The sequence below is a fragment of the Falco peregrinus genome, chromosome 10 (assembly GCF_023634155.1).
Source record: "Falco peregrinus isolate bFalPer1 chromosome 10, bFalPer1.pri, whole genome shotgun sequence".
NCBI lineage: Eukaryota > Metazoa > Chordata > Aves > Falconiformes > Falconidae > Falco > Falco peregrinus.
Window position 1 is genome coordinate 30,411,626 of NC_073730.1, and position 25,634 is coordinate 30,437,259.

Here is a 25,634-nt window from a genome sequence, read left to right on the forward strand (position 1 = left end):
GGCTGTGCTCTTGCACAGCCAGTTTTACTGAGAAGGGCTGCTAACAATATTTTTAAAGAGACACTTCTGAGTCTGTGTATTTAACAAAAAAAAAGCAATCCACAAACATCCTTACACTACCAAATATAGCAAACACTAAACACACATAGGTAACCATATCAATATTAAACTTAAGCCATGCCCAAGTATAGAGTACACCCAGTTTCCCTGCTGCAGTCAATTCATTTCATGTGACTTTGAACATCTGAGTTCAATGTCTAACTCATACAGGCAACACAAGGTATAAAAAAGGATTAATGTATTAACTACTCCTGATGTTTTTGCCTTCCACCTAGTTATCAGCATGCTAGTCCACATTATTGTGATGTGCAAATATTACCCTCATTACTTTGATGGCAATTTTATATTTAAAACTGAAATTTATAGCTAACCTCAAAAGACTTACTATGCTTAATTTCATTTCACTGCCCAAATCATCCTTCTCACTATAAAATTTCTCCTCTATCTAAGCTAAAAGAATCAGAGATGTAATTGCAGATCACAGATTAGCTGTTCAATATTTGCTAGTAGTTAAAATGGGGCAGACATTAAAAGCAAGTTGACTCCAGAGAAAGCTGCTCCTTCCATCATCTGTAGAAGAGACTGCTGTGAAACGTTAATATTTATGAAGAAGGCTAGAGCTTTGTGTGCCTTTGGACAACTTGGCAGGGCTCCCCCGAAACAGGACATCCTACCACCACTGAAACCACTGCCAGGAGGATCTCCCACCTCCCCCTGCTGCGTTCAGTGGGGGCAGTTATGGGTAAGGTAGGAGGACACAACTGTCCCAGGAATTCCTCACAAGCAATCGTCCCCTTGCACAGCCAGGACAAACCAGGGAAGCGCAGAGGCTTGCCTGTGCCACACAGCCGCCTCTCAGAGCACTGGCCCACAAACCCAGGAGCATGCCCATGGCTTGAAGGCTTTCCCCTCGAGCGTACTCTGTATTTCTGGGCCAGGACTTCACCATGGGTGTGCTCTCCACTCTGAGCCTGCACAGGAGTAGTGAACTTCAGGTCAGACGGGCTAACAACTAGGAGGAGAGGGCTGAGCACCAGCCACTGAAGCAAGAAGCTGAAATCCTGAGAGGCCCATAGACTCAGGTGCCTACAACTGGAGGAGACTGATGTTGGGAGGGACAGCTACTGGAGACATACTGGATGTCTAACATCACCTATGGAGAAAACTACAGAGTGTGTGCGCGTGTGTGTCCGCTAGCAAACCTGATCTGTGAGGGGAGGAACGGGACTGAGCCATCTGTGTTGTTCATAGAATCGAGCTTGGAAAAGACCTTTAAGATCGGAGTCCGACCATTAACCCAGCACTGCCAACTCCACCACTAAACCATGTCCCCAAGTGCCACATATAGGTCCCTAAGTGTATGTAGGTGCTTTTTCTGATTATGTGGCTGCTGGTAAAAGCTCTGCTTTGTGTGGGGTGATATGTATGGCTGTTTGTAGTATGTGTATGCATGCCTATCGGGAATGCGTGCTCAGCCTTGCTGGATCTGGATACCCTAAACCACAGCAGCCTTGTATCAGGCTGGGAGAAGATGAATCCCCCAAGGCCCTATAGCCCACCAGACTCAATTACCTCTAATGGAAGATTCCGGAAACACGATCACGTTAACATCTTTGGTTCCACACATACTGACTTTTGTGTTGATGGAGCAATAGCTTGTTTTCTTCCCTAATGCAAGCATCACAAAGCGGACACAAAGCCCAGAGAGACCATACACTATTCACACCTCCACTTCAAACTTGATCTACTTGGAGCAAGGAAGGGCGGTTTCACAACTCAGCTGCCAAATGATAATTTGCCCTACTTCTCTTTATTTTTATTGCTGTTTTGCAGCAATGAGTAATGCTGTCTCCAGGAAATGGAAGTGAAAGCTACTCTGTTCTTGTCAGAATAATAATGGATATTGTGTTGGCAACTGCCCTCCTGCGCTGCACAACAGCATAAATAAAAGGAATTAGGAAAAGCCAACAGTACTACAGCAAATAAAGCATGTAAACTCACCTGCTTGCAAATACATTATAAGCTCCATTGTTTGGTGTTTCAGCCTGGGCAACAAGAACAGGATCAGAAGTGAGTCTACTCCACTGATTCTCATCTATGGAAAGAGGTTGTGGGGGAAAGCCACTGGCTGTTCAGGGAGGGTCAAAGCGGGGAAGTGTGGCTTGTAAGATGCTAAGAGTGCCTCCATACATGGTTGTACAGATGGCAACAGGCTGAAAGATGCCCTTCTCCAAATCTCAAGTTAGTTCAATGCCAGGATATTAGCTTCAGCCTCACTTTTTTTACTAGTAGAAGGAAAGATGTTAGTAAGCATTAAAGTATTTGCTCCATATGGCTTGGATTCATCCAGTTTCTGCTCACAGAGGCCACACAGGTTCAAGCAGGGAAGGAAGACCTGCCTTTTTGCATGGTTTAGAAAATGGATCATCTATGGGAAATGCCTCACTACAGAGCACTAACGGTGAAACACAGCTCAGCTCCTACTCATGATGAACCATTAACACCATTAACATGTCCATGCAGCTAGACATTTAGAGGTGTCTGCAGCCTGAGCTCTGGATGCAAAGCAGTTCTGTTGTGAATGATATATGAATGCACAATGAGATGATATTCAAGACAAGAAAAGGTTTCAGAAGGCAATCCCTAATGATGGAGGTCTTCAGTGAACAGCTGATGAGTACCAGTAACTTTATGCATCGAATTTACAATTTTTCTGAACTTTATAAAGGACCCTGTATTTTTATAAATTGCAAGTACTCTTAACTGTTAGGGAAAGAATATTTTTGTCACTCAAAAAAAAGTCACTTAGCAGTTTCCATAGGTGCATAAACCATCAGTCTACCATCCAGCTGTTTGTTACTTTAACATTAGAAGCACCAGGAAACCAGCAACAGAAACCACTATGGCAGGCGAACAGGAGAAGAAAAAACTCTTGAGGTACACATAAAAAGAACTGTAAAAACAAAAAAATTCAGTTAAGCACATATAATATACCTACCCATGATTTCACTATGAATTGGCCTCATTTAAAAAACTGAAAAAAAATTTTGCTTTTTATTTAGCCCTTTGTGTGGATCTTTTGTATGAAAACAAACACATTTTGTTAAACCAAATATATTGCCTCATCTGCAAAACCAACCAACTGTAAAAGCAGAAAAATGCATTTTTTCCTGTCTTTACATTACACTAGCTATTACATATAACAAAGTTTACTTAAAAATAATACAAACAATATGTAATTATTTCTGAGGACACATTTATCTCTAAGAGGAATTAATTTTCAAGAGGAATGTTATACTTAAACACACTCAGTCACTGTGCCGTTGGATATCCCAAGTACATTACATATTATATTACCTTTATTCTGGATGTCAAATAATGTCAATATTGATTCTTTAGTTAGAGCGAATCATCTGCAAGGCTCACAGCCACATCTTTTCTTCACTCCTGAGGAGCACAGTGAATGTCTGGGCCTGACATATTTATCAGAGGGAGTTTAAGCCTATTACTTGGTCAAATTCACTATATATTTCTTTGAACTCTTGAAGAGGAGTATGTCATAAGTTATGAATGAAGGGCTTACAAATTCACCCGCAGTATATTTCAAAAGGCTACCAATTTTGCAGCCACACTTTTCTTAACAGTAAGTGATCAGTATTCAGAAGGTCTATGATGTTGAAGATTAAGGACACACTTATTTTTCAACTAAATTTTTTGTGACCAATTTACTGAGATATTTAGCTATACACTTCTGTTTCTGGTTGCTTAAAAACACAAACAAAAACATGCATGTTTCCTCTAACTTGTACGTTGCTCCACACTTTTTTCTTCACAAGCTGACTAATGAAATTACTACGATACCATTACTGACAGAGACAGACATACTAGTTAGAGCACAAAATAAGAAGCAGGACCCTCAGATTACATATCAAGCTCTGCCCTGATTTGTGGCATAATCTTTAATTGAGAGATCAGCACTGGCTTTCGATGCAAAGATCTAACCACCTTTGAAAACAATTTACATTTCCCCCATACGTACATAGGCCATGAAAGCTCATTACTTTCCAGAAATTATATAAAATTATGTAACTTTTGAGGAATTTTCCCTAGTAATATGACAAAGTATACACTGCAATAACGTGGACATTAATGCTAAGTGTTACCTGTTAATTTCAGGGAAAATTGGTGAGCAATTTAATGCTTCGAAGATCGCTGGGATCAAACTAACATTCCAGTTTTATTTGTCTTTGATTTCCCTTCAGCAAAATGGGAGCATTTATCAATGCAGCTGATACTCACTGTAAAGTATAGGTTAGATGTAAGACTGATGTATTTTATTCTTACTTGCAGTATTTCCCATGTCAATGGAAAAGACAAAATGTTTCAGAAAAGTAGAAATGTTCAAATGCATGTAACAACATGCTGACAGAAATGTCATTCATTAATATGTATTAGGCAGGCAAATATCTTTAGATGAAGAATGATATAAAAACATTGTCATCATCAACATACTTGTCCCTATAGAATATTTCTATGTGAGCCGTATTAGGAAACTTCCACTAATCCAAACCTCTAGAGGCAATTTAGCTACTAATCTGGATGAATTAGGTCACTCCTGCTCAGTTACATTCATTACGTGACAGAACTTTCTTCCCTGAACTCTCTGAACAAAACTCTTTATTTAAAAAGATCCTAATTTTGCTGGGAGTCTTTTCAATGACTGCATGTGGAGAAAAGGCTCCCCTGAAAATTAATTTATTTGGCTGTTCGGCAGTTCTACTTCCTTACCAGCCCCATCCCCTCACTTTCTCTGTATTTCAGTCAAATCTCAGACGTAGTTTAGCAGTGTAAGCGGATGAAGCCAGAAACAATGGACAGCACAGGCTGAAGTGGATGCATAGGTGATCCTCACCCCCAGCAACCAACAGATTTCCTAATGTACAGCCAGACTTGGAGCCCAGCAACACCCACCTGTATTTAATGACTGTTACATGAGTCTAATCCTCCGTGGAACATGCATTGCATTAAGCTCCTAATTACCAGTTTCCACTGAAATGCTTTGACGACTGTTAAAATATTGAGAAATGATAACATAACAGAAGCTCTCAGGAAATGTTATTCTTCACACTCAACAGATTATTGATTCCTCTACTGAGGAGCAGCAAAGTAGCAAGAGCTCCAACCTTAACTTAGGCAGACCTGTCTCTCAATTAAAAACAACAGTAAATATTTTAACTGCAACAAGACGCAACATCCATTACCCCCGAAGAATGCTTCAATTAACACAACCACAGACCCCCTTTGGTTGAATGTGGGATTTAAAACAGAATTCATGAGCTCTCTAATTTATGATAGGTTATTGGATAACTCTTGTTAATTATAGCTACACAACGTCAAAATTAATGATTTTCCCACCCTCTTTCAACTTGAGAATGAATTCATAACTTACATCAAGACTCAAAAGATGTGCAATTAATGTTGTTAGCAACCACTTCACAAAAGAGATTTGTTAAAGGCAGGCATGTGGACACAATTAGTGCATCAATTAATGTTATTGTTACTTGATCTATAAATTATTGAAAAACTCATAACTGCTGCATGGAAACAAAGCAAATCCTCTCCCTGACAATAAGTTCCTGACTGTGCCCCTCTTTCATTACTCTTTAGATCAAATTTGAATTTTGCTGGATTCCATTAATCTTAGCTATGTAAACAGAAAAATAAATGAACCTATACCAATCGACAACTTGAAATGCCTCATTACAGTGATGACGCTTTAATTGTTGTTAGCTGATCATAATGTTAACAAAAAAAAGTTAAGTAAAAACATCCCACCATCATTGTTCATAGCACTTACTAAACTGAAGATCCAATGTGGAAACGAACCTGTAAAACTGCATCGAGATTTCTATGTATCAGCAAAAGTGTAAATGTCACATAAACCAGAAACCTCCATCCCACTCTCAAATTTAGCAATTACTAGCCCAAAGATTAGATTCAAATAAGGTCTAAGAAACCCAAAACAGGACTTCAGTAGCATGAGGTACCTATGATGAAAACTGAAAATGACAAAACAGAACCTTATTTAAAGGCTGCTTATCCCCAAAGGCTTTTAAACTAACTAGGCACCTCCTGTTTGATCTTAGTATGACTAGAGTTTTGCTCATGGGGACGCAACGGTTTTCCTTTAGATAGTTAGACAGACTCCAGTCTCTCATTAGAGTTTAAAAGACCCAGGAAAGAGACATGACTCTGCCAGAGGCCAAATCCTACAGATGTGAATGGTTCCGAAGCCACTGCATTACTTTTAATTAGTAGTCAAATGGGGCATTTAAGTTTTTTTGCCATCCTGATCCCAAGAGGATCAAACTCTGATCTTCCATCAGCATGAAAGCACTGCCACACACCGCTGTCCGCTCTGCTGGCACACCACAGTAACGCCTTGCCTGGCACTAAGCCCCCCTCAGCAGAGACCACTCCCATCTTCCCTCCCCACGCACAGCTTCAGAACTTGTATACTGATTCAGTCAAAATATTATTGAATTATGTTATGGCTACAAGACATCTATGGTAAAGAAATAGCACATCACACCTTCTCTAAATTTCACCTTCCTGCTGGTTAGTTATGGCAGTCCCTGGCTTGGTGGCCGGCCCACTGTGAAATCTGTTTCCAGATGCCACGTGCTTCCCGAGCACTGCAGTGGAAGCCTATTAAATAAGGGAATTTCACCCATGGGGATCCTTAGCACCAAAGATCGTTATGCTGATTGCCAACAAACCTGAGCTCCTCTTTGTATCTTGCTTCCATTTTTAAAAGTCCCTGTCATTTTGAAAATTGACTCAAAAGTCTTATTATAGGGGATATAATGAGAGATGATTTTGTAAAAATATCCTAAGCTTCAAATAGCATAATTACAGAATTAAGTGCAAGAGGAAGAGACTAAATCCCTAGAAAAGTCTCCTTGCCTTCCCCCAAGCAGACGCAGATCTGCATGCAAATTTGGTAGCCTGGCTCGCTCCTTTATTAACCTCCCATTTCAGTTTTCCTGTTTAAGTTAATTTTGCAGGAAGGGATTTTTCAAGGCAGTTATCAGTGTGGATTCAACATCAATGCAACACATTTCCCCAAAAAAGGTTTCTAAATCAATTTTAATTCTGATAGGCTCAAGTTAATGTTTTCAATTTGATTCAATAATCCATACACACTTAGAAAATGGCTCCCCCCCAATGTACTGCATGACAAACATGGTGTATGTTTCTAACAACCTTGGCTAATAAAAAAACCTGTTTTTCCATCCTGAATGGTACAAACATGTAATTTTTATTCAGCCCTCAATGAACAACATGACATAAACAAATGAAATAAAATCAGCCTTTAAGATCATTATTTGAATCATTAATTCTCTAAACGCTTCTTAATGAAGTTTCTTACAGAAGGTTTTTGGCAAACTCACCAAAAAAGTCCTCAAATAGAGCTTTCTAAATCTCCTGAGAATGTTGCATGATTTCCTTTAACAGAGCAACACAAAACCTCTTCAGGACGTCTTTTAAAAAGGGAGGAAGTTCTCAAAAAAGGTAATTACAACACAGTTAATAGTAGTTATCAGCCAAGACTGGCATGAAGATTAGGGCTGGAGGTGAGGGATGGCAGAAATATAATCTCCTCTAATAGCATCTAGTGTGCTGCAAGTTCCTAAGATGGAATAAATGGTAGACAGGAGGGCTGTAAGCATCTTCACAGTACATGGAGCAAAAAGTGACAGTCTAGAGAGGAAGGGAGGTGCTTGGCTCACCACTGTTTTCCTGTGCCTTCAAGTCAGTTAAACTCCCACCCTCTGCTGGGGTATGACCAGGTGGCATTTCTAGGGCCCATCAAATTGCAGATCCACCAGATATTGACTGAATAAAAGGCAAAATTAGTACCTGGTTTTTTAATAGCCTATTTGTAAGATTACCCAGGGTGATAATGTTAACATACACAATTGCAATTTGTTATTATCATGCTAATATTGAGGTTCCCTACAGTACATTAGAGTTTCACAGCTGTGATTCTACTTAAACAGCAGCTTCTAAGAGGATTTTGTATGCAAGTTCTTGTCCTAACTGTAGCAATAATCCTTTAGTGTTAGAACAGAACACTGTCTTACAAACCAGCTCAGGTGACAATGGAAAGAGACCAAAGAGTTGACTATGACTAGAAAGTTTATGGCTGTACAATGTGCCTAATGAGAAATGTTTTCATAACCTCTTGTAAGAGAATGATCTGCATACAACTACAAAAAGAGATAGGTATTCCCAACACAAAAAAGAAATACTCAGTAAAATTTGTAACTCTGCAGGAGCATTAATGTCACTAGCCCCATCTGCAGCAGAAATCAAACTATTTCCCCGTCACCCAAAAATCAGCAATCTATGCAACGGAGTCTAAAAGCAGTCATAAGAAACCATAAACGAACTTCAAACACACATCCCACCCAGCTGCAGGGAGTTAGCTCACCCCAGCAGCAGGACTTTGCATGCACACTCACTGAGTATTATGAGACAACTCCTGGACCTTTCCTCTAACCTGTCCAGGTTATTAAATTGTTTGCTTAACTAATGATGTTACAGGGCCTGTAATTCAAGGCAGACACTAGACCACAAACGTACAAGTCGCATCATCTGAATAACCATCACTTTCTTTTTGGTCACTGTACTTCAATAAGAAGAGTAGCTTGCATTTATCTGTCATCTTACCATGTTTTATATTCATATACCTGGCAAATCTTAGGAATCAAGCTTTATGTTATTTCAGCACTTTAAAAAAGAAACACTACCTGACAGATGTAGAGCTTTATACAGATGTAGAGCTAAAGATACTGCCGAAACTACACAGAAGAGATGCTGAGATCACGAAAAGAACCCTGCCCCATCCTGCAACTCTGTAATAATCCTCATCCCCTTTCAGTCAGCCCAGACCTGCAGCATGGGATACATCTATGGGGCCGACATTCTGTTAGGAAGTTAAGCTCAAGCTTACTGCTCTTTCTCAGCACAGCGCTGCGAGCTGCAGATGGCAGAAGTACCAGAACAGTAGATAGCACAGCAGGAGAGGCCCCTCCCTGCTCTGGATGGAAACGGTTGCATGGCTCTTGCAGAAGTACAACAAACTCTGCTTCACTGGAAATACACTAGAGCTGAAATTTGTGTTTATAAAGCAGACTAATTTCTTGGGAATACTCAGTGCCATTGCATAATCAACCTCATTGATTAGTAACATTAGAAACTTCATGTTAGTACTTGTTACCTGTCACTGCTCATGGTTAATGAACCCAGGGAAAAAAGAAGAAAAAAATTCCGTTTTTCACATGTCCATCATTCACACTATACAGAGCAAGGCTCATTTGTTGAAATATACGCAAATACATACAATTCAATTACAAGTAAATGATCACACCAAGTTCCTATTGACTTTCATTATGTGGGATTTGAACAGACAACACTGCCTGAATTGTATACCTTGTCTGTATAAAGCATTCACTGTACCACAAAGCCTTCGGATGGCTAGATGTGATCAAATGCACTCAGACTTGCACATGCAATACACAAGATTAATTCTGGGGATGTGCTACTGCCATACAGTGTCCCTTCCAGTTCTTCAGATACTTGTACATGCTGCAGGGAGCTCTGACCGCTGCCACAGAACGTATTTTATACTTCTTCTCAGCAGCAAAGGTAATTCTCAGAATTCCCATTCGGGGGATAGAATCAGACTTGTTGCAGAGAAGCATTCAGTTATTGTGATTTATGAAAATGTTTTTAGAGATGGATGCTGAATATTTTATTAACATAAACATCAAGTTCCTACAACAGTTGTTTGCTGTTTTCAAAAGTTGCACCCTCCAGCAGAAGAAACAACATAGGAGACACAAATCAAAAAGATGTTATCCATAATGCAAAGGACTGACATTTTTTAATTTCCTGCCTGCCCAAAAATACTGAATGATCATACAACCAAAGCATCTTTACTTTCTTTACTTGCTTTGAACACATCTCTCAGATTCTCACATTCTCATTTAAATCAAAGTTCCCCTATTTTTCCCTTTCTAAACTACAGCTTTTTAATCTTAGTAATTTTTCCCTTGTGAGTTTAGGCCTACAACAGTAATAAGCGTTCTAAACCATCTTCCCAAACAAACACTTAATTTTTTTTAATCGCTGTGTCTCTTTTTAAAAACACTAATACAAAGACGTCTGATAAAAAAAGCTATAACAAACACAAGGCCTTAATTATGGGTTTGGTAGAATTGCCGCAATAAAAGGTATAGCTGCCCAGAAATTTAACAAGACGTCTAAGATGAGTAAAATCAGCAACAAAGACACGTATGAGCAAAGATGAGAATTTCTTAAATTTAAAGATTCCTCAGAAATGGCTAAATTACACACCCAGAAAAAGAAACAGAATGACAAACTGAAAAGCTCATGTGAAAGTCCAAATCTTGCTGCCTCAAGTATTAAAACTACTAAGTATGATTTTTTTGTTTGTTTTACTTTTTTATTTGAACAATTTGTATTAAATCTGTTTTCAACCTCAATTTCATTATCTGTATAGGTTTTTAAAAATAATAATAAAAAAATTAATCAAAGACGGCTACGCAGAACAAGAATTACCACTAGAATTCAAGGCCTTGGCCTCCAAATTCATCAGTACTTAAAACCACAAGCAATAAAAATACTAATAAAAATGTAAGGATAAAAAAACCTTACTGAAAATCTTTCAGTACTCCTATTCATAAGCACTAGATTCATATCGTCCCATTTCTCACGCTCATCAGCCCAAGGAACTGCCCTACAATCTGATACAAAACTATAAATACAAACATGAACTTATCCAACCATGCATTTTAATTTTGAGTTTTTCTCCTCCTCGTTTCTATTTCCTTTACCAGATTACCATTAATCTCTCTATAGATTACTACTAAGGTCTCTGTAACTTCATAAAGTGTCTGTAAGATTCAAACTCCAGTAACGGGAAGTGCATTTAAGCTCTGGTTAGTTCAAAACAAAGTAGTAACAAAGCCTTTAGAAGAAAATTCACGTATTGACAGAGAAAAAATCCTTACCTTTTGCTAAGAGTAATTTAAAAAAATCCATTTCCATTTGTGAAAATTGAAATATACATGCAGAGTAAAAATTAATGAACTGTAATACATAAGTTCTTTCTTACATTTTAATACATTTCAGTAAGATGTATTTTTAATGTTAGAGAACCAAATCCCACATTCCCAAACCAGACTTCCACTGGGCTTAACAAATTTGACTTTCACTGAGCACACAGATAACAGAAGAATCACAGATGCATAAAAGGTGGTTGATGTAGGAGCTGATTAAAGTACAAAACACATACAAATAAAGAGAAATGAGTCACTACCTTTCTTTTTGGAGTCTTTCTTTGTGCTGGTTTTAACAGCCACTTGAAGTTCTGTCTCAGTTGACATCCTATATCCTTAGTCCTCTTCACACAGATCCAGGATCTCGGTCAGGCTCATTTAGAACGTCTCTCCAAGAGAATAATTCAGCCTTTCAGATACTGTAACCCAAACAGTTCATCTCATTCACTCCTTTGGAGTGCTGTTAAAGGAGGAAACAAAAATTAATGGTCATTCTCTGAGTTTAAAACATCTAAAAATAAAGAAAAAAGAAAAAAAGCAGAAAACCACTGCAAGCTTACTGAGGAAGAAAACTATGAAGTTCTCCATCTATAGAGTCAATTGATCACAATTTCAGATGATTAAATACAGTCATCTAGTCCTGTCTGAGATGTTTTGGCCTATCTGAGACGTCTCCACAGACTAAAGACACCACACAAGGTATACAGAAGACCTGTACTTCCAGACCAGCAGCTGGAGGACAAAGACTGTGATCCAGAAAGTAGTTGGAAATGTTACCAAAAGCAAAAAAATTCTGAAAGGACTCAATTCCTAAATGCAACAATTCCAAGGCAAAAACATATTGCCAGATAGTCAGTTCAGATTTTTACTCCTCAAATGCTCTTATGATGCTTTTGTTCTCCTGCTAGAACAAAGACAAATGAAAAATGTATTCATTACTCACACTGAGAACATCATACTTTGCCACTCCTCTTGCTTATGCAAATGTTTCCTGTATAAAAGAATCTACCTCCATGTAAACAAAGCTGTAGTTCTTAACATCCATCTAGTATTTTTTCTTGCAAAGAACTTTGAAAATACAGTTAATTAAACCTACAAAATAAAAACAGGATATGGGGCAAAAAGGTAACATTTAGGGAGCAAGCTATAGATTTACATACATATTTGTTGGGGAGATACGCAAATGCACCAGCTGTGAAGCCACAGCAGCGAGTGCAGAAACGTGCTGGAGCAGTATGAGGGAGGCAGGCTGTGAGGCTACAGGTAGGACCGGGGATCTACAGGCAAAGAACATACAAAGAATAAACCACTACCTCCATTTCTTACTGCTGGTCCCTCCTGCTCTGAAGGATGAGCCACCTACTTCAGCCAGTCTGTTGAGGGCAGATGACCATGCTGTCCTGAAGCCATTTGTCATGATGTTGCCTTACTAAATGCATCTTCTTATTGCCCTTCCTTTTTGTGGAAAAGTTCTCATTATTAGCACAATTACGTTGAAGTCCATCTGGTCTGTCTGAACAGCTGCCCAGTTATTAAAAAAGCATTTAATAAAGAAATTAACCCAGCATATCAGCTGGTTAGCTGGCCAGAGATTAACTACAGTTATAGTTATTTACTAACATTCCTTCTCTGTCATTTAAGAAAGTAATACAGTGCAAACACTGACGTAATTTTGACAGTTTAAATCACTTTTCACAGTCAGGGCTGTGAAGCCGCTGGTACTTTCAAATCCAGGTTCTTTTAACATTTTAAAATGCTTCAGTAACACTACACTGCCATGCACTGTCTGAAGTGATTTAATATTGCTGAAGTGTGTCAGGGGCTTTCTTTAATAAGCTCTTCAAATCTGTATGCATATTATAGAATATTCAAAGATAGCTTTTCAAAATCTACTGAACTGATTTCAAAATACAGAATTCCCTGTTCCTCCTCTATGGAGTCTGAGTAAGTGTAACGTAGCAAAAAGGAGGAAAAATAAAGGAACTTTCAAATCAAAGTTGTAGTGCTTACTAAATACACCTTGGACCACCTGAACAAACTAAAAGCATTTTGATTAAAACAGTAGAAAAGGACAGAGCAAATGCAGGTTGATCACAGAAAGAAAAAGAATAAGGTAACAGACCCCAAACTAACAGTTGTTCAGGATCTGAAGCACTCTGGCCAGATCCACGGCCAGGGAGATGTCTCTCCCCCAGACAGTCACGGTGGGATACCACATGCAGCAACCACTGGGCCCCGGCACAGATCGATGCATTCACTGCATGGCGAGGGAACCACCGCACCCTGCCTTCGATGGGATCGCTCTTCACTTACGCTTGAAATCCCCTCAGCAAACAGGGAGAAAGGCGCTGCAGAGAACAGATGTCCCTCACAACCCCCATCGCCTTCCCCTCCCCCTGCACACAACCCAATTTAATAATATTTAGTTTTACAGCCCAGTAGGGATGCATCAGTCTTTATAGCTCAATGGCACTTACTTAAAGCATCTCTCAAGTCACACCTGGATTGACGGTTTATTTTTGTAGAATTTGGATTTGTATTTACCTAAAGGTTAACTGCATTATAAGAAGCACTAACACACACCACTTCATCAGGAAAATATTTATAAATAAGTTCCATTTATTTTATTTTTTTTAAAAAAAAACACACTAACCCCCTACACACACACACACAAAACCAAAAACAAACAAACAAAGAAAAAAACCCCACATCTCAAAAAAGAGATAGAAAATATCCCCAGGGTCAAGAGTCAAGCAAGTTTTAATGTCTTAGAAGACTGTTGTGGGTACAAAGCATCAAGCATGTCATCTCCTGTTGTCAGCTACTTTCAACAGGATAGCTGAAATAGTAACATCTGAACGGCACTGAATATTTTAAAATAACAACATATGACTGCTATCTCATTTCAAACTCTCCAGAAAAGCTATATCCCCTCGAGGCTATCCCACTGAGTAATATTTTTTAAAATAAATGCATGTCTATTTTTGGACAGGTTCACATATTGATTTACTTTAAAACCTAATCAGGTCATACTCTCGCAGGCTCATAGATCCTTGAATAAAGTAATAGGTATCTTTCTAAAGGAGCGCATAAACATCTGTCAGATGCAAGCAATAGTTCAAACTGAATTTGCTACAGAGACAATTCCTCCAACAGCATAGGTCTTTACATAAGCTACATTAGTAAACTTTCATATACTGTCCGTATTTCAGCCATTTATTACCCAGATGAGAATGGCAGTCAATCTGCTCCTCACCGCAACAGCTTTTATTGTCTCCTCCAATCTAGGTCACCGTTGTTAAATACTATGGTCTTCCAACTGTGGGAAGTACTGCAGCATGTGTTTTATCAGTGAGATGCTATTTTCTTTGATCAGTTCTGCCACGTTTCTCTCCCTGCTCTAAAGACAAAATTTCATTAGCTGCACTTAAAAAAAATAAATCCATCATCTCACATGTATCCACTCCAACAATCTTCTTGTGTGCCTTGTTACTGCTCCAGCTATTACAATGTTATGTGCATGCCTCAGCTTTTCCTAAAGAGGATTCAGAGCTCTTCATTTTAACAAAATACTGACATTCTCTGTTCCCTTATTAAGTGGCTACAGCAGGAACACAATCAGCGCATTCTGGAATTAACTGGCTTTTAATTCCAAGAGAAGTCTTAATCCTGCATTCTGTATTACAGGCACAAAACCTAAAGTCTTAGTGAAGAAATATTTTTGTAAATTCACTTTGCAGTTAGGATTAAGACAGGTTGGACCTTTTATGCACAGGGAAATTAGTCACGTGCTCCGCCCGCCTCCCCTACGCATCTGTAAAGCAACAATTTCTGTCAAATCATTTGTCTTTTCAACCATGCTTGAGCAAGCTCATGAAGGGGTTATTAGGCGACTTCCCCTGGCCTGAGTTACGAAGGAGGTCAGACAAATCATGGTACTTCCCCTCTGGCTTTAAAATACATGAATTTATTAATTTTCTTCAGGCCTTCAAAACTCAAGAAGTTCCCTCCCCTGAAACCAGTTTCTATCTGCTTATGTAAAGGAAAAGCAGTCTTAGAAAGGATTTGTATCTAAGCCCTGGCATTCCCTAGGTATTTAAGTTCTCTACAGCCCCAAAGTGGGATGTGACAAAGAGGATGGTACCTCCCAAACTCTAGTTTGGCAAAACAAAATGCATGCTACCATCCTTAGCTCTTGCTTTTATATCTCTGAAGCCTTGCCATTCATTTCCTTTCCTCCAAAGCACCCAGTATAAAAATAATCTGTAAGGGAACACTGACACCCACGATTTTGCAAGTGTTAACGCTCAAAAATATTAAAAGGGCAAAATATAAGTGACAAAAGAATTTAAAAAGTGCTGTGGTCCTGGAAAAGTGAAAACAGTTTAAGCACAACAGACTGCTATCCAGGGAGAAAAACGTTACTCATCAACTTCTCATCTGACCACACAGCCTAACACAGGGAACTTCAGTGGGACGGACACGAACAGATGGCGGAAAAACCCATCCTTGCCATTAGTGCCCTTTATACCCTCCAGAGAGAGGAAGCCATGAAATCCTTTGGAGCTGCTCACACTATTCTGTACTCATCCACTCATTTCCCCAGCGGTCAGGTCTTGCGAACATCCATGGGAAGCTACCTGGTATCAGATTATTAATCTGTAACAGACAGCATTACATTAATTCCAAACTGAAACCCAAGGGACAGGTCCAAAACCCACTGATATATTTTGGTTAATAAGGCCTATAAGCAAGAACCAGAAAACAAGGAAGACGAGGTGAAAGAGAGAGCTTAACATGCTGACACAGGAGAAAATGAAGAGGAAAAGCAAAGGAAGGGGGAAGCTGTCCCTGTATATTCTTCATTAAAGCAAATTCTGCAAGAATGTGTTTAGCAGCAAAATCTAAGCCAACTCATGCACTGAACTTCTAGCTAGCCTGCAAAAAGAAAACAATCTCCGCTAGACTGTTGAATGCTCCCCATCCCTCTTCTCCGTTTTTGTCATTTGCCCAGGGGAACAGCCTAATACACTGTTTCTAGTGACAAAGTCAAATGACACTCTCTCACAGCATCATATGTCAATCACTGCTTTTTCCTGCAATGTCTTTACTGGCATTTCTGTAGCCTGGAAAGGTGAAAAGGAAGCTTGCTGTTCACACGCACCAACTGAGATCCTACACAGAAGCGCATTCCCTCAGCAAAGTGTGGAAAGCCAAGTGCCCTGTTTAACTCCTCTGTCCCCCCTGGCAAACTGCACAGGCTCCTTTGACACCCAGCACCCTCCTTCTCCTCCTACCACCCCAAGTCACACAGCTTGCCAAGGCTCACAGCTGCCTCCACATTCCGTACCTGGGTTGGTTTGCTCTAAAATGAGCAGGTACTCACCTCCTCCTCTGATTTTGTATATACTACAGTAAAAGGAGGAGATTTATGTGCTTTACTATGCTGTCTGTACTATGTATGTAGTGAGATACCAGAGCAATACTTCCCAATTAACCCTTTTTAATTCTTCCAACATCAGATAACTTAGTACTCAAACCATAATGTCTGATTTCCCTTTGTATATAGTTGCTATTTGTTTAACTGCATTTATAAAATACTCCTCTTACCTCCTGAAAATAAGCTCTTTTAAAAAAAAAAACCCTACATGTAACTAAGGCAAATAACACATTTTATTGAATTTATTGTGGTTTACAATATGCTTCATTATTCTATCTCTAGGGTATCTTTCAGGCATGCTACCCAGTTCCTCAGATGGTGTAAATAGCACCATTGAAGCTGATTTACCACTAGAAGAGCATCTTGCCAAAAAATTGACCTATAAAATATTTCCAAAGTAAGATGTTTATTAGTATTCCAATGACAGCAGGAATAATTACTAAAGTTCCTCCTGGAAATCGCTCCATGTAGTGGTGAATACTACATTCCACCTCACCAATTATTCACCAGAAGTGCTGTGAATTTTCTACTCATAGAAAATGCTGACTGGATTAAAAAGATGGCTTTCAAAGGAATTAATTGATTTCATCAACATTTTTAATGGAAAATTACTAACATTTCATTTTAATATAACAGTTTCTATTTTGTATTATATAGGACAGCATTCTGGAAACAAAGGTAAAACAGAGGACATGGATGTTGTTTTAACAGAATTTTTGAAAATATTTGAAAGTATGCCATTTTGCATTCAGGAAAAGCTACTTTGTGTAGGTTCATAATTTTTCTCAGGAAGGATATTCAAATGCTCTTACGAAAAACTGAGAGATTTGAGCCAATCACTAAAACCAATAGGAAAATATTTGCATTTTTTCCTTCAATGCTTTCAACATGAAATTCATCCTTTTAAAAGGATTTATATAATAATAGAGTAAAACCTCTTAAAAAAACCACCACCAAAAACCAAAACCACGAAATAAAAAACACCTAGCACTGAGAACCCAGGACTTACTGCTCTCACTTGTTCTGCTCTATTGCTGACCACAGCTAGTGCTGAGTAATTCCAGTGCTGCCATGGTCCCTTCACTTTGTCTTAAGTCTGACTCCCACTAATCAGGTATCAACCTTCCACAGGTTTTGTTAACACCTACCTCTTCTTTGAGCTAGGTACGTACCTGGGAGCACCATCATACAACATGAGCAGCATTGCTTTCAGGAGTCTTGCAAAGGCTAGAAAGGACAGAATCAAACCCCAAATCTATCGCCACAGAAAATTCAAGGCTGGAGATCAAAATGGAAAAGACAACGATTAAAAACAGTCATGGCAGCACTGTTTGCCTTCAGTTCCACAAGAAAGTGCGCAAGTCTGCTGGACAAGTACATTTGCAGTCTTGAACGAAGCAAATCATTCCTGGAAAAGGCTAGACACGCACACACTTCCCAGTACTCTCACGCCAGACCCTGGGAAGGAAGCAATGCAGAGGCTGGTGTTTGCTTCTCCTCTGCCTGTGTAGCAGGGAATGCAACTCCAGCCCAAACGAGTGGCTGAAAACGAGCAACAAACCTCCTGTGTGCTGGGGTAAAATATAACACACGTTGTTCCTTCAAACATATTATTCTGATTTAAGATGCAAAACTCCCCTCAAAGTGCTATCTGTAAGCTTTTGCAGGGTATGACATACAAAAGAGCACTGCCACTGAACAGAACAGGCTTAAAAACTTGACATCATTCCTCCGATACCAAGAGGCTGCTATGTTACCAGGTAACATGGGATGTTGTTCAGATTGGACTAGAGTGAAACTGAATTACCTAAATGCTTTTCCTATATGAATTGCATTACGCCAAGGCTTTACTATACCGAGATTACTACGCGGCTGACCCTGAAGCAGAAAAGAAAAAGAATTTCTGGTAACCCTGTGTAAGAACAAACAAGAAACAAAACTCAAAACTGCTACAAATACTGCCCGGGCACAGCCTGACTGCGATCTGAGCTCCGCTAGCAGAAAACTGCCTTACCTCCATTAAAGTCAATAAAGTCACACCAGCACAAAATCAATAGCATTACATTTGACTTATATTGGCGTAACTCCATTGATTTTAATGGAGTTGGAGTTACACCAATTTTATGCTGGTGTATCTGCATTAGTGTCAGTGAAGTTATGCCGGCATGACTGAAGCAAACAACACCAGACCAACCAACCCCTTGTATGTCTAAAATTCAATGTCATTAACTCTAAAGCAACAAGAAAATGCAAATCTGTACATTACCAGAGCAGGGCCTTTGGAATTTATATTTGCAAAGGAGAAGAACAGCTCTTTTTTGATCCTCTCGACACCAAAGAAACAGAGTGAAGACTAAGAAGGGAAAAAGGACAAAGTACACAGTTGGGATCACAGTATTCTGTAATTAGAGCTGTTAAATGATTACTAAAGCGTGGTGGTGCAATCATCACACTGAAGGAAAGGGAGAAGTATGCAGTCAGGAGCATCACCAGGGAGAAGGTAAAAGCAATGTCAGAGACACCACGTTTTATATTTAAATGCAAATTCCTCGCAATCAGAATCTGTGCCTTCTAATTGGAAGAAAAGGTTATGGAATTAAATGTCTCGCATCCTGGACAGCTCAGCATGTTTTTAAGTGGCACAGTAAGTTGAAGGCAACTTATTCATCTCCTCCTGTCCTTTATAAAAATATCTTAATTCAGCTCTCTCTCTTTTAATTTCAAGATTACTTTCTTAATATTGCAAGTGAGACTGAACATGTTCTCCCCCTCTCATTCATGTTAAATAAAGCACAATACTCACACAAGATCCAACTTAAGCTATAGACTGAAATCTGAAGTAGACCTTGAAGTGAACGGACGTGAACTCTGCACCAACTTTTTCAGGTCCCTTTGAGATTTGCTCAGTCACATGAGGTAACCTATACATCGTGCCCTTCAATTTTCTGAATGCTTCCTGACTTTACAGGAAAGCAAAGCAAACTTTCCTAATGTCAACAACTACAAAAAAACCCCCTACGCCAGGATCTTTATTCACTGCTATTTTTCAACACTCACCCCTTGTTCCCTGACAGTTAAGTATTAGGAAAACTAATCAGAGGACTTCACCTTGCTGTAAACGGACTTTTGATTTATTACACCAAACCCAACCACTAGACTTCTACCAAAGTTCATTGACTAGCACAGCAAAGGGGAAAAAGCAAAAAGCTTTCTGGGACTGTAAGTATGAATTTACACATACAAGCAAAAATTATTTTCACATTGTTGTTCCACAACCAACAAATACCAATATTTTAAACCATTTAGTAAATGAGTTTTAGCTACAGAAATACTTTCAACAGTTCAATTTAAGTACTTGTCTTTAAACCAGCAATGTCACTTATGAAGGTAATTCCACACGACTGCGAAGATAAACAGCAGGCAGACTCCTGAACGATACCAAACAGAAGTATTTGAGAACAGCTGCTAGATTTTACTGGAGAAATTTCAAACCATAAATAATTTTCTTGAATTCACTTATCTCTTCTCATCTCATTTGTGAATGCAGTGCCTTGTATTTGACCACATCATACACTGCTCCACAAATGCCTTTTGCTTTGTATCAGTAAGAATGGTAACCACTTTGAAAGGGAGGAGGCACCTGCCATAAGAAGTCAGGATCTACACATCTTCTGTTTGCAGGTAAGATTCAACACGTTTCTTTCTAAATAATGAAAGACAGCACTGTTCCCACTGCTGGAAAATACACCAAAGGGGGAAAAAACCCAACCCAACAATCTAACCTTTGAATCTGTGGGGGCCAAGTGTTGTTTCCTGTATTGTAATATCATACAGAGAAACGTACCTGTCTCCACTCTGCTTTAACCACACAGTTGGAGAGGTCTGCATGACTACAGTACACACTTACAGAATCAAAGCCTAAGTAATCAGGTTAGGGACCCTGTAAAAGGAATTACTTAAAAGAAAAAAAAAAAATCAAGCCACTGCAGGTTACACTGTCATGGAAAAAAAATAAATAAAGAGATGGTCATGATTATTCAGATGGGGAACTTTTAAGCAGCTAAACAAGTACATGGACCTGCATGAGTGGTAACGCATCACAAACCCATGCTCATTTTCTACATATTTTTAATAATCACCCAAGTAGCACACAGTGAGGAACCATTCACCTTCTACTGTCATGCTACAGTTTATTCTCTCTTAGAAGCAATTACAGGACAAATGCCAAGCTACAGAAGGTATTTTTCCAGCAGCAGCATCTGGCTTCTTGGCAGACTCCTCAGGCAATTTTGTTGGAAGCTTTAGAGATGCTATTGGGTCAGTCCTAGTTATATTGCTCACGAGCTGTCTGGCAGTTTCCTCTTCCTAGATGTCATAATCATTCTGATTTACCTTGAAGGAATTAGCACACTTTTATCCATATGAAAAGCAGTTGACTTGCAAGGCATTTAGGGGCTATCTATGGAGACATAGTGAAAGTTACTGGTCTAAATCTGTGTACCTTTGAGCCAGCAGCATTTCAGCATCCACTGCTTAATGCATCATCAAGAAAACAAGTAAGCCATGCAAAACTGTGTGTGGCTGTGTCTTACCAGTAAATTGAATGCATTCCTTATGATTACACGGAAAAAACCCCTAAGATACATGAAAAACTGATTAGTTAAAAAAAAAAAAAAAAAAAAAAAGGTAAGCTGGAGCAACAGCAAATCCATGCCTTTATTTAATATGGACTGCCCTCATATAGTGAAGACAGTACTGTGCTGTGTCCTGTAGCATGGGGACACTGCACACAAAGTCAAGGAATGCTTCTGACAGACAGCAAGCATAAATTGAAATACAAGGGGATTCACTAAGCCAGTGGAAGGAAAACAGTTTCTGAGAATCTGCTTCATGCAACACAGTGCCTCTGAGGGCAGAAGGGGTATGTGGAAGTGAAGACCGCCTATGTCCTTTGCTCTCCCCACTGCCTGTCCCTTCCCCCTCTCCAACCCCAGCAGCTAAGATCTGCATTATTCTGCAGCTGTGATCATGATTAATCCTCATCCAGAAGGATGAAAGACAGGATGCTGGTTTTACCCTCCCTCTTTGCATACCAAGAAAATCAAGTCCACAACGAAAAGGCTTTATGTCAGTTTAGAGCAGTTCTCTACAGTTAATAGAGAAAGGAGACAGAATGCTATGGAAAGCACATTTATAGTCCATAACACAAATGGAATCCTTTTTTAAAAGGCTTCTGTACAATTACAAGAGATATACCCCTTTTTTTTTTTAAAAATAATAAAATGCAGATATGTTTATTAATACTACTGGGGGTTTTGGGTTTGTTTTTTTTTTTTAATACTTTCCCACAATGATATACCTGGATGTTATCTTGTTTGGTTTGGGTTTTTTTTTTATTTTAAAGGGTTTTGAGAGAGGTTAGAGTAAGAAACTCCCACAAAATCCTGTACCAGCTTATTTTCTAGGTAAAAAAAGAGTCCTGATGCCCAAAGGTAAATATTATGGGTACAAGAAATATACTCTGTAATTTAATAAAGGCTATGGATCTTGGATTTTCAGAAACAGGAGTACACTGAGCAACATAAGGGAAGATGGACAGCACTAAGGAAGATGCACGTATCCAGGTCAAACAAAAAGCCAAATGGAGCCCTGTCATCAGCAGAATGCAACTAAATCCAACCAGACACAGAATTCAGACTTGACTAATGTGAGTTGACTAATATAATTCCATTTTATGCAGGCCAAAACATATTCTGATTACAGGCCAGTGGTGCTCACAAGTTCTAAATTTAGGTATCATCAAGGGCCAGGTGAACTGTTAAGTGAACTAATCTGCATTTTATCCATATAAAAAATTTGTACTCTCCACAAATTAACACACAGATTTAAAGCATGTATTCACTCTCATTACTTCCTATGTCTTTCGGATATCCTTGTTGAACAATTAAAACTTCTGCAGAATCACAGTATGCATCAATAACGCAGCCTGGGTTTTAAAATGCTATACCACAGCACACATTGAAAAATCAATTATTTAGGCTCCAGTACCTGAACAGAAGTTACTGGCACACTAGAAACCAAGCCATATTTTAGAGGGGATGTAGCACAGATTTCCTTGTTTACAAGCTTGTTCCCACAAAGTACTAAGCAATCTCAATCATTAGGTGAACATTTGAATACATGCTAAAGACTAAACTTCCAGCAATCCCCGATTTCACTGACTACACAAATGAGATGAAAGTTGCACACACGGCTAAACAGAAGGTCCCCTGGATGCAGCAAAGACCTGAAATATTTTCATAAACTGTCTTTGATAATACAGACTCAACAAGGCTTGTAAGTTGAAAGTGTGATCAGGAATAACCGCCAAATGAGTGTACATCAGCACAGCAAAGAAAATCAATGGAAAGCGTAAGGAAAAATGTTGATCTACCTTGTACGATGCTCTCCTGAAACACCTAGTACACTAAAAACAATGTACATTATATTCAGGGATAAAGTAACGTCATCTGAAGTAAAGGCTCCGCTATAATGAAAACCAGTTGTTCAGCCAGCAGAGTTTAAAGCCAAAAGGTGAAGAATACCTAATCCAATTAAAACAAGAGGGAATTCAGGAATGCAGAATTTAATTACTCCACTTGGAAGGTAGCCAGGACCACTGGGTTAAGCACCCATGCCCTTGTGAAAGGGCCACGGGAACTCAGATGACTACCAGTGGTTAGGCCCTTGGCTCTACTTCTTTGAGCAGGGCACCCTTGGCAGGCACATGCTCCCTCACTAAGCCCCAGGGAAGAATGCCAGCTCCTGAATTACAGCCTTCCCAGCAGCTCCTGGGGAGCTTCCTCACCATGCCCAGCATTAGGCAGGCCTGGCCTTGCTCAGCTTGTGAAATCAGACAGGCTCTCAGTGCAATCTGGTGAGGCTGTAGTTGATGTCCAATTAAAGCTGTTTGGATAAATACATGTTCAATGAAGTTATTGACTATGTGTGACTTTAACATTTTGTTTTGTTTTGTTTTTTCAGTTCCACAGACTAAATAGCAGGCAGCAATAATACTAGTTTTGGAAGAAGTGTGATGTTTGTGTTACCCACTCAAGTTAATTAATGAAAATAATGACAGAGTTACAAAAATCAGAGATGATTAAGAACTTGAAGACCATCCTACCCTTTTCTCTGCCAAGGCAGATTTGTTCTTAACAGCATGTTCTTCCGCTCTTCATCGAACCTTTTTAAATCACGCCAGCAGTAGGCATCACATCTCCTTCTTTCAGATGTGTTCATACATTGATTGATTTGGAGGAGTAAGTAAAACCCAAGAACAGAGGTCCCGCCAACTTCATACCATTATTCTGAGTTAACAGCTTGGAGATTATCTTGAGCAATTACTTTCCCCCCTTACTGCACACACATTCCAAATACCTGTAAATCCTCACATAGCTCAACTCTACCAGTATTAAACCAATCTATCCCCTTCAGGCAAGATCTAACGGTAAAACCACATACCACTGAGTTTATAACCCAGACGATTACAGTCTCCATTATTAAATATTGCTTATTATTTTGTACTTACAAAGTCAGGGAGATGTGATTTTATTGCTTGCAAATCATTCTTACATTAGTCTTGTGCTGTTATAACTTCACTCTTGCTTTTCCAGATAAGCTTTTTCCTTTCTGCATATTTAAATAGTAACTAATTATCCCTACTTGATTGCCCTCCTCTCGCAGAGCCATTTCACAGTATCATCTGCAGTGAATTCTTCATCCAACTTAGATTTTTAAAAGCCCAAGATACATCATATTCTTTGATTTTAATAAAGGCACAGAGGAGTGTGTTTGGGGTTTGGGTGGGTGTTTTTGTTTGATTGTTTTAAATATGCATCATGGGTTCCATCTTCAAATGTTTTTTTTCCAAAAACACAGCGAGAAGGGCTGATTATTACATTGGTAATAGTAACAGTACAGAACAGTGCCTAGCAATAAAGTCTATTAAAAAAAAAAAAAAAAAGAAAAGAAAAGAAAAAAAAGACTATTCACATAGTATCAGATCAGCAAAGAAAAGTTTGGTTCATTGTCTAAAAATGTTGCTTCTTGTACAAACTATGCTTTTAAGAATATTCTGAATTTATTCCCAAACACAGTCACAGAAAACACATTATATTCTAGTTCATAGGTATACAGAAACTACATGCAGTTACATAGTAGCTACAATTAATGATATTTAATGCATTAACTCAGGTAATCCATTCAAAGAATTGCACATTACAGTAGCCCAAAACATGATGATAATATTTGAGTCAAAACTACTGTTTCTTACAAGAATTTTGACAGTCTTTGGTCATTTTTGTAGAGACTGCTATTTTGGATACTGATGACACATTTTGGTTTAATTATAATGGTGTTTGGTAACACCATGTGTTGTGAAAAGTTCCTGACATTTCCCATTATGAATCTGCTTTTTAGCTCCTTACAACTTTTCAAACCAAAGCATATCTACTGCAGCCAACATCTTGCATGCCACATAGCAAAAGCAATGATACATACAGTGCAATCTCCAAGACCTTGTCCTGCTGCCTTGAGGCACGAGATCATCCCTTCCTCCTCCTGCCTTGCTCACTAAGCAACAGATTTTCCTACAGACAGCGACTACCTTTACCATGCAATCCTGATTTTGATCCTCCAGCACAGATCTGTTCTTTTGTACTATGACTTTATGTGGAAAGGAAAGTACCGTGTGACTGCACACACAACTTTGCATCCAGTTATCTTCCATCTGGACGATGTTAAACTTAGCATTTCTTTACTGATGTGCTTGGCTCTGTAACAGTCATTTACATTTTTATGTATGTGTGTAATAACACACAGGAAAAGGAGGCAACACAGGTGTACCACAACCAGATTGCAGTGCCTTCTTGAATTCAGCTTGCAAGCTGCATTCTTTCAGCACCTATTCCTGCAAAAGTTGCTGTAGCTATATGTGATAACAG

General features: G+C 39.0%; 1 protein-coding gene across 8 annotated transcripts in view; it reads right to left on the bottom strand.

Moving 5' to 3' along the window:
• The window catches only part of DAB1 (DAB adaptor protein 1), a 168,019-nt gene that overhangs the window by 111,271 nt on the left and 31,114 nt on the right, over positions 1-25,634 (bottom strand). For 4 of the 8 annotated variants that reach the window (XM_027780428.2, XM_027780431.2, XM_027780432.2 and 1 more), the window contains exon 1: positions 11,471-11,558. Coding sequence is in view for 4 of the 8 variants with exons in the window: in XM_055815495.1 (XP_055671470.1) it covers positions 11,471-11,537 (67 nt within the window). In the remaining 4 variants the exon portion in view is untranslated. Of the gene's footprint in view, positions 1-11,470; positions 11,671-18,916; positions 19,004-25,634 lie in introns of those variants that run through there. The other 4 variants (XM_027780427.2, XM_027780429.2, XM_027780430.2 and 1 more) reach the window with 2 other exon arrangements.